This window comes from Opisthocomus hoazin, chromosome 7 (assembly GCF_030867145.1).
Source record: "Opisthocomus hoazin isolate bOpiHoa1 chromosome 7, bOpiHoa1.hap1, whole genome shotgun sequence".
In the NCBI taxonomy this organism is placed as follows: Eukaryota; Metazoa; Chordata; class Aves; order Opisthocomiformes; family Opisthocomidae; genus Opisthocomus; species Opisthocomus hoazin.
This window is the reverse complement of record NC_134420.1, coordinates 19,788,597-19,802,057: the sequence shown is the minus strand read 5'-3', so window position 1 is coordinate 19,802,057 and position 13,461 is coordinate 19,788,597. Positions and strand designations below refer to the sequence as shown.

The window sequence follows — 13,461 nt, the reverse complement described above, 5'->3', positions numbered from 1 at the left end:
CATCTAAGGCTGTTTGAGATGTCCTAGGGTGATATCCAAGACATCCACAAGGAGCTGCAGATACAGCCTGGGATGTACACCCTTTTGGAATGGAAACTAGGGACCAGGCAGGACCTAAGATGTATCTCAGATAGTATTGAACACCCATTTCTAGGCAACAGAGTTAATTGCAACCTCAGCTGCTTTTAAAGTAACCAAACTAGCACTTCAGAAGAGCTGTCTTGCACCCTCTTCCTGCAGTTATAGTTGATGAGAGCTTTGCTGCTAGTGGCAGTGAGCCACCAGCTCACTGGTGGCAGGTCAAACCTTGTCTACACAGCTACAGCTGTAGAAAACTTACTAGAGCTTTTCCGCCTTTCAGAGCTCCTGCAAGGCTTCTCCTCTTTAAATGTGAATTCAGTATGATATCTGCGTTTAGAAGGAGCTTTTAGCTTTGTAAACGCACTCAGTAGAGAAAAGTGTATGCAAACTTGAGTCAAATGAGCAAGATTCTTCTTTCTCTTGCAACACTTTGGATATTTATGTCGGTTTGCTTTGTCTTGAGTTGTTGGACAACTGGTAATTTGAGCTTGCTTATTACCTCTTAGGTTACATGTACCTCAAGTGTATAATCTACCTCAAGTTCCTAGGGTTCATCTTCTAACAACAGACACTGTAAAGTGATTCTGCAGATAGTGTCCTGTTGCTCACTGTTTGACTGTGGTAGCCCATTCTTCTTAGTCTTCTGGAAGAGAAACTCTTTTGTCCAGTGCTTGTCTATGTCAAGAGAAGGTAGAAATTAACTCTTCTGTCTCTTAAGGCTTAGGTGTGAGATTTCTTGTAAGACACAGCAAGGAAGTATAGGTCAGAGTGAGTTTAGTGTCACCCGGAATGAGGCTTGGTGCTCTTTGGGTAGCACAGCGTTACCAAATACCAGCTGACTTTTTCTACACTGCTTGCACTGTACTCTCTGCATATGATAGTGGATAGAGTGCGTATATACCTTTACAGAGAAGCTCTGCTATACGTGGTAGAAGTAAAACCAAAAGGAGATTAAAGCAAATAACATTACGGAGTAAGGAGATAGCTCAGTAAATTGTACTACTGTAGAAGAGATTTCTGAGATTGTCTGTTACACTCAGCCTTTCATTTCAGGCAATATTTATGGGGTAATGACAACTGTGGTTAATGTGACAGACTGTATTACCATCTCAGTTACTGTGCTGATTGATACAGAATCAGTGGCTGATGTATACCACATATATCCTTGTTTTTTTCCTGAAGGCTGTGAGTCTAAATTGAAGTCTAAATTGAACAACACGTACAAAGATTTCAAGAAGAAGATGACAATCACCTATGTTACATATGTCATAAAGACAGAGCAGGAAAAATCATCTTCTTTCCATTCTCAGAATGGTACAAACGTCGTTGATGTGGGCAAGGGAAACACGATGTATGGCTACGAAAATGGACCATTGATTCCACTGCATTCATACAGGTATTTATCTCAAACTGCTGTTTGGTTAATGTTCCTGCAGTTGAAATCCAGCAGATCATCTAATGAAAAGATCACAGATCTTGCTTAAGGCTGTTAAAACCATGTAATGTACCTGGGTTTTTTTTTCTTCTCCCTTATCAACAGGGCAAGTGTTGCAGGTTTCACTAATATAACCTTTACTATGGCCAACATCATTGTGGGGGAAGAGAGTTATGTATCGTTTTCACCCTGTTCTGAGGCGGTTTTGCTACCCCAGGATCCAGGTACAGTTAATGTCAAATATAGGACTGGCGGCTTGCCACATACACAATGGGTGGAGATTCCTTAATTATGGCAAGTTTCATAATAGCAAAACACCTGTTGGTTTCTCTGTGATGGACTGTTATTTTCTAGATTGGCAGTGACACTGCTCTGTAAATTCATACCTTGCTAGTTCTGCGGGTGACCTCTTTTTTCTACATATGACTTCTACTGTGGAAGTAACCACAAGCTGTGCTACTCATGGCATGCTAAAAGGGATTAGAAGGCAAACTGAGACTTTGGTACAGAAACAAGTAGCAAAAAGCAGCTGATGTCCTAACAGTTCTGGTAAATTAGAAGCAGATGTATTGGAATGCAAATACTGGTCCTTTGATCCCAATTTTTTATTAATTTATCATCCTTGGTTTATTATTCTTAAAGAGCTTTCAATACTGGAACTGCTAAAGGACACAGTAAAGACAAGACATTTAGAGCTGAGTGTGCTCTGTCACTTGCGAGGTTCTCTTGTAGCATGTTGAGTGAGTTAGATCATTACCAAAGAGATAAATCAGTAATGAGTAATACCTGTTCTCTTTTATCAGGTGTTATTGCTGGAGCCGTTATTGGATGCCTTTTAGCTATATTGGCTGTAGTTGCTATTGGGGGTTTCATATTCTGGAGAAGGAGAAGGTAATGTGTGGTTGTTCCTGTATTTGTTGTGATGAGGAACACCAGAATTTCACTTCTGTATCTTTCTCCTAAAAAGGCCTCTCTTTCTGTTTTATGTGCTTGTGTCATGATGCTTTAAAATATATTCTATTAAAAATCTTTTTAGTGTGTTACAGATTAGAGTCGATGTATGAAACTAGTTAAATGACTTTGAGCAACCCTGTAGTTACAAACTAATGAGTTGAGTTGTTTTGTTTAGCTCTTCTGAATTCATGCATGCTGATGAAGTAAATCAGTCAAAGTGAGCAAACATCACAAATTATTGTGCTAAAAGACATGTGTAATTTTATCTTAGATAGTTTTACTTTAAATTATCCATTAATCATGCTTTTTAATTGCTTGATGGCCTGTCATATGAAACTTCCATTCCAGAGATTCCAGAGATTCCAGAAGCTGATGAGTTGCCTAGGGTTTGAGCTGGTCTCTGTTTCCAGTCTTTTCCAAATGATATGGGACGTAAGAGTCCATAAAGGCTTTTTCCTGCTTCTGATCACGTGGTACATCCTTTCTAAAGAGTTAGCTGTAGGGCCCTTAGTCAAGTTTTCTTAGTTTCTTTGACTCACTGGGGTTATTTTTACAAGTGTGTCCAATAGCTATGGACAATAATGAGAATAGCTTCCTTTAAAGCTAGGAACACTTATTTTCATTCAACTACCACTTTGAGTACCACTGGCACATCACTGTTGAGCACTTACTGTGGGGATTCTGGGATTAATAGCAGTTCTCCTGAGATGTTAGCTAGTGATGCAGATCCGTCAGATGTACTTCTTCCACCAAATGACATGCTTTGTGTTCCGGCATTGTACTCTGGTTCCAACAGAAAGAAACAGTCTCATTGTGCAACATCACTGAAGGAAGGATGAATCTATTCTTACTACAGGTGTAAGGTTTGCCTCAGGAGGGCTTTTTGCACAGAATGAGATGCTTTAGAAGAAATTGTTCTGAACAGGCACAGGAAATAGCTGTCGTCAGAAATCTCGTATGCGTTCCATTAGATTCTACTGTGAACCTGTTGTGTTGTTTTTCTTTTGCCTTGTAGGAAAGATAAAAGAAATACTGAAGTGTCCTTTTCTCCAATCAAGTAAGTCGATATCCTTTCACATACTGTTTTTGGAGCAAAACTTACTCTGAACCCTGATACTGGTTTTCTGTGCAATCTTATATAGAATTTTGCAGTATTAATTCCTCATGGAATTTAAAGACTTCAGCCTGCAGACTAAAAAGAATCATATTGATTGAGACTTACAGAGCTGCCACAGGGATTTGAGTGCTTGCTTCATGAATCGCTGTTAGACACGCAAATGCTCTATGCAGTTTTGAGAAACAGGATATTTGAATGAAAGGCAGGCTTCTGTGCATGCTGAGGAAACAGTCCAAGTTGTGGATAAAGTGCACATAGGCAAAATTGCACTGTGGCCTGATTTTTCCTTTGCTTTATGGCTACTTTGTGCTGAGCCATTAATTCGGTTAATGTTGAGATTGTAAAAGCTGACCATGGGAGGGTCACCACAATATGCTGGAAGTTACAGGCAGTGCAACTGAATCACATTATTGGTTCTTGCACCAATTTTTGTGCTGATGGACAGGCATGGCCGGAGCATCTCATGAAGTCACGCCTGTGTAGACTTTGATAGTTGACATAAAATACACCTGGGAATGGGGCCGATCTGATGGGACTACAGAAACGGCTGACTCACACCTTCGGTGATATTCTTCTCCTGAAGGATATGCTGTTCTCTCCTTGGTTTGACAGATCAGTTAAATGCTCTGCTTGATATCCTGTCCCCTGTAAATGCACAGTTTTGTGGCTGCTACTGACAGTCATGCTTTCATTCCTAGATTCACATAGTGAAAAATACAGCTGCATGTGTCTAATCAACCTTTTTTTCTCTTCCCCCCACTCTTCCCTGAAGAATCAAGAAGTAAGTAACGCTTTCTAACACATTAACTGAATTCACAGTTTGTTTACCTAATACCAGTTGCCAATACATGACTTATCTCATTTTAGATCAAAAATGATTAAAGTGGAGAACTTTGAGTCCTACTTTAAGAAGCAGCAAGCTGACTCCAACTGTGGTTTTGCTGAAGAGTATGAGGTACGTGCCCTCAGTGGAGAGAGCTCCGTGACAAACATTGCTGGAAAGGCAAACTATGGCGCGTACGCAAGGCTTATTGAAGGGAAAGAGAAGGGACCTTTATTATAGAGATAATATTAAGCTGCATGTATAGGCTTCCTTTCCCTGATTTAGCTCCAAGTTTAGTTGAAGTGCATGATGAATACTTCACATCCTGAACCTTTATCTCTACCTGTGAGTTTGTAACGTGGCCTGCTGCTCGGAGCTCTCACCAGAGCCAGGATCTCCTGAGTCCCTGTCCTAGTTGCACTACAGAGTTAGCCTAGGGAAAGCTATTCAACTTCTCTGCACTTTGGGGTTTTTATCTTGTTTTTGTTTATCTACACAGTGAGATTAGTCTCTTGCTAATATCACTGACTCCTTTAATGCACAGGTGTGATTTGCAAGCCACACCTGTGAATAGCCCAAAGGAGCGGTCAGAGAAACAGCAATTACAATTTCCTTAGGGACCATGACTGTTTTTCTATGAAATGTGCTAAAGCTCAATTGTTAAAAGGTACAAAAGGCAGGAATCTAAGGATTCTGTGTTGTCATGTCTGCTGTTAAAGAATCTCATTTTATTCATCTCCTTGAACCTATTAATGGACTTTCTTCTTCTTTTCAGATCAAATTCTGTCCCTTTTATTATACTTTGCAGGCTGGTGCTCCACCTTGCCTTCCTCTTGGATTTTGCTTCCTTTGGTCCTTTCATGATCTACTTGCTCCCTTTCTCCCAGTAATGTCTGCAAAATTTATGCCAAATAGTTTGTTGCCTTGGGTGCAGTTGATGTCAGTGTTTTGTATTTCTGCAAAACTGTTTCTGGCCTTTTAAAGAACATCTCTGGGTTTCAGACATGCTACTATTCCTGCATTCTGCATTAGTCCCTTCTCTAGCCGGTTTGCCACTGTCACCCTCCCACTCTGTAAAAAGCTGATTTTTATCGTCATTTATCCCAGTTTAACATGCCTACTTTTACAGCAAAGGGCAAGAGTGTCTGGAGTATTTGTCTGTTTCAGTCATGTTTCTGTAGGATTCCTAAACCAGGACCAGGTGCTCATGAATCCTTCTTTTATTGTAGGAACTGAAGTCTGCTGGTGTTCATCAGCCCAAATTTGCTGCTGAACTTGCTGAGAACAGGGGAAAAAATAGATACAACAACGTCTTACCATGTGAGTTACTTTCTTCGCTTTTGCATCTTCTACTGGTTGAGCTTTTAGGTGAAAAACCTTGGGTGTGGCTAATCTGGCTTGAGTAGTACCCAGAGGTTTCAAAGTGGGAATAATGTCATGAATTTCCAAATGAATTTGGGCTTCTGCTTTCCCAAAATCGCTGTATAAGCAAACCTAAAGAGTGTTCCCTCAAGGATGTTCCCTAAAGTTCACAAACTTTCCCTCAAGCAAGCTCCTTGAAGAACTTTCCCTTAATTTAACTGATTTTAATTTTCCGTTTGTGAGAAACTTGCAGTCCAGATTGAAACAACAAGAGGTCGACGGTTGACTACGAATCACAGAATGTTCGGAGTTGGAAGGGACCTCTGTGGGTCATGTCCAACCCCCCTGCCGAAGCAGGGTCGCCTACAGCAGGCTGCACAGGACCGCGTCCAGGCGGGTCTTGAATATCTCCAGAGAAGGAGACTCCACAACCTCCCTGGGCAGCCTGTTCCAGTGCTCCGTCACCCTCAGAGTGAAGAAGTTCTTCCTCATGTAGAGGAACAGACAGATGTACAGAGCTATGAGAAATATTAAGACCATTCTGGCCAGCTTTGCAGACAAAACTAAGAGCCTAAGCCCTGCCAAGCTGTCTGCGGGCACCCCAGCGTAGCAAAGTGTAAGAAGGAATTGGAAGGTGAACAGTGAAGGGTACTTCAGGATGCTGTGGAGGAAGAACGTCAGCTGCAATGGCAGTAGGAGACAAATTACCTGTTTTTTATCCAGTAATTAAAACAAAAGTAAATTCTGTGTTGGATTAAAAATATATAAATATGCAAAAACAAACCATGTTTAAAAAAAATCTGCGTTGAGTATTCTGAATTTTTATCCTAGCCACTCATTTTTCTGAAGGCTTTCATTATAAAAATTCTGAACTACTCCTATTTATGATTCCTAAAGTTATATTCTTATTCTTAAAATGCACATTCTTCTAAAACAGCTTTTATTTAGAAACCATGCATTAGATAAGCAGTATTTTGCTGGAAGGTTCTAGTTCTAAAATTAATAATTTTCTTCTTTTTTCTTTCTGCAGATGATATTTCTCGTGTTAAACTTTCAGATCAAAGCTCTGCAACTGATGATTATATTAATGCAAACTATATGCCTGTAAGTTGCTTCATTAGTTGAGATGAAATCTAATGTGTATTTTTATGACATAGGCTTAACAGATCATAATTAAAATGAGCTTTTTGTGTCTCATTGACGCACATGTGTGTATATATATTTATTCTGTCTTTTTCTTCTTAGGGCTATAACTCAAAGAAGGCATTTATTGCTGCACAGGGTCCTTTACCCAATACTATAGAAGACTTCTGGCGCATGATTTGGGAAAAGAATATCTACTCTATCGTTATGTTGACAAAATGTGTTGAACAAGCCCGGGTATGTTTTTATTAAAACCGAACTTTCTCTTGAGGACGGTTGGATCTTTTCTGATTTTGTTGTTAACCCTAGTAGGTTGGACACGGACCACTTTCGTTTGACAACCGTCCCGTTACTGGAAGACTGTTTTCCACATTAAATAAGCCCAGATTTTAGCTTTTTCCCTTTTTTGTACTTGCTGACTACCAGAATAGATTGTCTCAGGAGGGTTGTAGAATTGCTGTTTTTTAGGGTGGGTTGTTCTTCCTAAAGAATGATTTTGGTAGAGCTTCTCCTGCCTTGAGATTTTTCATTGGGAAGGGTGCCGTGCTTTCTAGCCCTGCTTCAGGTGGTTTGTTATTTAGAACTAAGAGTTCCTTTGTTGCTGTGTGTGATGTGTCTAACCTTGTAACTCTTTGCTTAGACAAAATGTGAGCAATACTGGCCAGACAAACAATCCAAGAGCTACGGTGACATTATTGTGACAATGGTCTCAGAGGTTGTCCTTCCAGAATGGACAATAAGGGACTTCACTGTAGAAAAGGTGAGTACCCCGTCGGTTGTTAGCTGTTGGTGTGTAAGTATCTGTAGAAGTGGTTTATCATATCACTGTGACGTCACGCAGCACTAGAGTGATAGAATATAATAATTTCACTGAAACTTAATCAAATACAAAGTTATCTGAGGGAAAAGGATAAGAGTAGTTTAATTTGAGGCTTTGAATGTATTGGCCTACTTTCTGCCAAAAGTCTGATTTATAATCTTTCATGCTACTTACTGACAATGACATTTCTGTGATATTTATGTATATGCATTTGCCCCATCGGTGATCCTGCAGCTCATGTTTCCCTGAGACTGGCACCAACGCTCATGCTTATGCAGATACTTGCAATATCTGCTAGACTGAACAATTAGCCCCATCCCTGCCAGCAAATGTAACGCAGCAGAGGTGATCTTGGAGTAAAGTGAAAAGTAAAGGGAAATTATTTCAAAGGATTCTGTACCAGAAGGAAGGAAAAGGGAAACTGAAATATCATTGTTCAAGTTACTGCACAGTTGTAACAGGCATCTTTAGTGAGGCTGAGCTTTGCCCAGTACATACGGCAGGAAGCCCTCCTGTTGCTCCGCTGAAGCTGGTTTTCTTTTTTTCTTTTTAACATGCATTCCTCTAGTCAAACAAGCCAGAGAGCCACACAGTGCGCCAATTCCATTTCACCTCCTGGCCAGATCATGGAGTGCCGGAGACAACAGACCTTCTCATCAACTTTAGACACCTTGTTCATGAGTACAGCAGTCAAAATCCTGTTGACTCTCCTACTCTGGTGCACTGCAGGTAGGAAGAAGATATTTGTTAGACACGCTTTTATCTTGTGGCTTTTTTAAGAACAATTCTTTGGCAGTGTGATTAAGAAGTCTCTTTGCTTCAGGACACATGCTATTCACCCTACCAAGTTCAAACCTTTGCCTCGTGGTTCAGAAACATAGCAATGCTATGTAGGTCATAAAGTACGTGATACAAAATTTCGTTAGAACAGACCCTCTCTCCTAGCCCGCAAAACCTGGCTGAGAAAGTTGGCTTTTGAAGTGCTTTTATATGTAATCTTGTGCAAGTGCAAGGCTGGGAAGCCGAGAAGCATGTCCTCTCTCCCTCTTGGTGGTGGTAAGAACCACCCTTCTGGACAGCAGAGGCTTGTAATACCTGTGCCAAGGAAATACTAGAAAGCATCTTACTAGCTTTGCTGGCTGGCTTTTCATCAGGCCACCGATGAGCAGGTGGCTGAGAGAAAGCAGTACGTAGCTTCCCTGTGTCATTGCAGTGCTGGTGTCGGGAGGACAGGGACGTTCATTGCCATTGACCGCCTGATTCAGCAGATTGAAATGGAGAACACTGTGGATGTGTATGGAGTGGTGTATGATCTTCGCATGCACCGACCCTTGATGGTGCAAACTGAGGTAAGGCTGGCTTTCATCCAGCAGTGTGTTTTTCAAATGCGCGTAATAATCCAGGAAAGGTGGATTCAAGATGTAGCTCAGAATTACAGGAAGATGAGATATTAAGGAACAATCTGAAATTGCTCTTCATTTAACTTCCCTCCTTCCTGCCTCATCTCTTCCCACAACAGTAGTCGCAGCCAGGAGCCGTAGGATGTCTAAGCGGTCTCTTCACAGAGTACTTTATAGGACTGGCATTTGCAGCTTGAAATAATCAAATCTTGAAAAGTTTTTTTGCAGCTTGTTTTACCCGTGTGAGTTTTATCTTTATAGCTGTGAGCCAGAATTCTCGAGTCAAGTGGTCTCGCCGTGCATCTTTTCTTTTGTGTTCTGCAGGAACACGTGTGTTCCTGCTGAAATTGTCACTTTGATCCAAAAAGGTGTATGGATTAACTCAAGCTGATTTGGAAAAGGCTGTAAAACCTTCATCATGAAAGGCTTTTAAGATGATGTTAGGCATGACAGTAAATTTGATCCTAGTTTTTTATGGGAGGTTGATCAGGTGACATCATGAGGTCCTTTCCGGCCTTATTTTCTGTGAACCATACATATAACTTCTAAAAAATACTCTGTGATAACATTCAGTGCGGTGCACTCAACAAACAAAACCTGTATTCAGGGGCAGAATTATTTAAAAAATGAGGTGTTTTCTAGAAATACGCTACCCTCCTTTGTCTTTTTTCTCCCATCAGGACCAGTATGTCTTCCTAAACCAGTGTGTTATGGATATTATTAGATCCCAGAAGGACAAGAAAACTGATCTTATTTACCAAAACATGACAGCAATGGCAATCTATGAAAATTTCACACCTGGGCCAGGCTTCGGGAAGGCCAATGGCTACCACGCGTAGTCTGGAAGGAACGCAGTGTCCCAGGAGATGTTACCTGCGCATAGGGAAGGGAGATGTTCTACTCATCTTTTCCAGGACTGTGTGCAGTGTCTCATGTCTGGCTTCTCCAGTTCTGTCCACATTCGAAGATGTGATCTACAGGAGGAAAAACACAACGCTGGCAGAAGCCGCAGATTGCTATTCAAAAAAAAAAAAGCAAAACTGTTTAAAGTTAACAGAGGAATCTTGCTTTTTCTTGGGAATTTAACAGTGCTGATGGTGAAATAGCATTTGCAGTATGAACAGTGAACTAGAATTTAAATATTAATAACACAAGCTTTTTATTACAATTTTATATGATTTCATTTACAGACACAAGGCTTGTGGGCTGTTTTAATATATTTAATTATAAGTTTCAGGAACATATTTTATCTACTGTATCTGGTTACTTAGCTAATAGATATGTGCCTCTGTGATTTATTTTTTTTCTGTGTTCCTTTTATTTAAAAAAGGAGTACAAACAGCTCCTTCAAATGGACATTTATACTTGGAAATTGTGCCTTTTCTAGTTGCTACTCTAGAAAAAAACCAGCAGAGATTCTATTTTTGTACTGAAACTCTTAATGAGAACACAGATTTTTAAATAAGGCATATGTCAGACTTAACTGTAGTTGCACTGTTGGCAGGAGTCTCCAGAAGTTTGGAGGTGAGCTTTGTTTTTGCATTTCACCACAAATATCCCCTGCCTTAATATTTCGGTGCCTCTGCTAGAGGAAAAGGAGTGTGGTCTGTCACTCCGAGCTTTATCGTAAAAATACTGAGCAAGTGAATATGTGAATGTGTGTGCGGGGGTGTGTGGGTGTGCATGAAGGACAGAATAGCTCCTCCCTGTTCCTGGCTGATACTCCTGTTTTTATACAATTTATAATGATTTATTTAAAGGTGCAATATATGATTTACTGAATAATGATCACTCTATTCTAATAGAGTTTTACTCAGGTTGGTGTCTTTTTATCGTTGTTGTTGTTTTTCCTCAAATATATAAATCTGTGAAAATGTCAAACTAAGGTTCCAAGTGTCCAGGCACTCCCACACAGATTGACTGGCTTTATTGTTTCTACCAAAACAAATTGCACAAAATTCTGCTGTAAAAACCAACGTCTCGGTTGTTTTAGCCATTCAAAACTGAGACACATCTTACCTGGCTGCATCTCATTGATCTAATGTAATTGTTTTATAATTATTTGCAATATACTGCTGCTGTTGTTTTAACTGGTCCTTTTAAAAACAGAACAAAGAAGCAGAACATGCCTAGTTGCTGATTTTACGAGTCAGGGGTTAGATTGGATTTATTTTGCTGGTACATAACTGTTAGACTTATGAAGGCATTACCAATGAAGGACTTCTTCAGTGGCTTCGGGGGGTGTTTTTTGGTCTTTGGATCATTGCACTGGTTGCATTGCAGAGGAGTATGAAGTTTATGAATAATGCTATAGAATAGCTATAAAGTGGTGAAAATCTTATGAAGGTTTAATAACCAGAGTCCCTGGAATTCTGCTGCTTTTTTTTCTTTGTTTTTTGGGGTTTTTTTTGGTCTGTTTTAGCAGAGCTGTCAGAAAAAGCTACAGATACTAGGAGTATGGGTGGCATTACAGTGGAACCTGGCGACCTCGCAGAATCTACTGTCAGCTGAAGGAAAATGTAGGAATTCCTGGTGCACAACTGTAACTTTACAGATATTCAGAGGAATTTTTTTTACAACCTGGTGTGAAATTGTGGTGTGCTGTGTGAGCAAAACTGGAGGACAAACCACAGTGCACTTCAGCTTTTTTTTTGTTTGCAGCAGCCACTTGTGCATTCTTGGGTATATTTTTTTTCTCTCTTTCTCTGAATTACTTTAAAAAAAAAACCAAACACTTAAAAAAACCTCCAACATTAATGATCCTGCCCAACTCCATCCAGACTGGCAGTCCACATAGTGGGTATCTCACCCAGCATTCTTCCTAAGCTGCTGTCAGATGACAAACAAAGATAAACCACTTGGACCAAACAGAACCATTCCAAAGGAACTGGGAGGGAGGAAAGCCTGCCCCTTACAGTCACGTTATATTTTTTTCTCTCTTAATCTTTTAATTACTGCACACCTGTGCAGAGCACAGAGCCTGTATTCATTATTCCAGGTCTCCCAAGAACTTGCTGCCTTAGGGTGGCAAATGCTCTCCTGTGTCAGAAGGCCCTTGTTTTGTACAGCACAGGAGAGAGGGATGTGGATCTTCTATGCTAGATCAGGTGTTCGCATTATGTTGCAGCAGAACATCAGAAAACTAGCTAGAATGGTATGTGTTTCTGCCTAACCACTGGCCAGATACTCTTACAGAAGACAAACGTATCTGTCCCGTTGTATTCATGTTGGAAGCAGGCGCCAAATTCCCGCTTGTGTCATCGCCTTATGAGTATCCATTTTTAATACAGCTGTATGCATGTGTTTTCCTAAAACTGGCTCATTGTGAGAAGAGGCTGAAGTTCGAAGCAAATGACCTGCTGATCCCAAGTATAGGTGGAAAAAGCTGGTAAGGCTTAAAATGTTGTAAACGTGAAGTTGGCCATAGTGTCCATGTGACAAAGTAGGACGTGCCTCGTAGGGAGGGGGAGGATTGCAGGTAATTCTCTAATACCTTGTGCATCTGTCTTGGTCAAGATGAGTTGAATTCCTGCAAATAACTTTCCCGTCCCTTCTGATGTTCGCTGTGTTACACTTGCTGAGATCTGTCTCTTTGGTCCGTGTTTTCTCTCACTGTTGCTTATCTAAAGCTATCCACTTTTCAGGCTGAAAGCTCCACTGTGTGGCAATTACATCTCCTGCATTTCTGTTCTACTCTTTTTCCCAACTGAGGCCTGCATAAGAAGGGAAAAGTTGATGTGTTTCAAATAAGTGACTGTTGAATATCTTGAAATGATGTAAAAATTTTATTGTTTTCATATTTGTTGTACAGGAAGTTTCAGCACATGTCTATAATGTTTTTAATGGTTTGATTTGTTTTTAAAGATCTAAAAATAACAATTAAAAAGCATCATCCTAGAGTACTTTGTCTTTCTTGGGGTTTTCTTTTCAGTTCCTTCTGAATAAAATGAATTTGCCAAAATACCCATTTCATTTAGAAGGGCTTTATAATGGATAAGGAAAGCAAGCTCCCATCCTCTAGGGTTGCACATGAGTCAGATCTGTGTTAAGGTCACTGGGGGCTTCCCGCGAGGGTGTCAATCTGTCACTGAGACTTGCCCAGCAGGACCAGGCCCCAGTGCTAACGTGTCCTGGCAGTTGGTGGTTTCTCTAAATAAAGAGCTGGGTACCAGTTAAAGGAACAACACCTTCATCCAAGGTCAATCAAAAGAGTTCCACTGGCTGAAATAGCCTTGGGGGAGGACCAATGTTTCTAGGACTCATTCACTTCCAGAAAAACAAGAGTGAGGACTTTTTCATCCCTTGAAGGAGATGCCCTGTTGTCAG

At 40.5% G+C, this 13,461-nt stretch overlaps 1 protein-coding gene across 1 annotated transcript in view; it reads left to right on the top strand.

Moving 5' to 3' along the window:
* PTPRJ (protein tyrosine phosphatase receptor type J) overlaps positions 1-13,028 on the top strand; it is an 80,215-nt gene extending 67,187 nt beyond the window's left edge. Inside the window, exons 12-24 of the mRNA XM_075425233.1 lie at positions 1,264-1,477; positions 1,622-1,740; positions 2,320-2,407; positions 3,486-3,527; positions 4,360-4,368; positions 4,455-4,542; positions 5,640-5,730; positions 6,803-6,876; positions 7,018-7,152; positions 7,556-7,675; positions 8,304-8,464; positions 8,949-9,084; positions 9,816-13,028. Coding sequence (XP_075281348.1) covers positions 1,264-1,477; positions 1,622-1,740; positions 2,320-2,407; positions 3,486-3,527; positions 4,360-4,368; positions 4,455-4,542; positions 5,640-5,730; positions 6,803-6,876; positions 7,018-7,152; positions 7,556-7,675; positions 8,304-8,464; positions 8,949-9,084; positions 9,816-9,974 — 1,436 coding nt within the window. The 3' untranslated portion in view covers positions 9,975-13,028. The remainder of the gene's footprint in view (positions 1-1,263; positions 1,478-1,621; positions 1,741-2,319; positions 2,408-3,485; positions 3,528-4,359; positions 4,369-4,454; positions 4,543-5,639; positions 5,731-6,802; positions 6,877-7,017; positions 7,153-7,555; positions 7,676-8,303; positions 8,465-8,948; positions 9,085-9,815) is intronic.
* Positions 13,029-13,461: the final 433 nt, after the last annotated feature.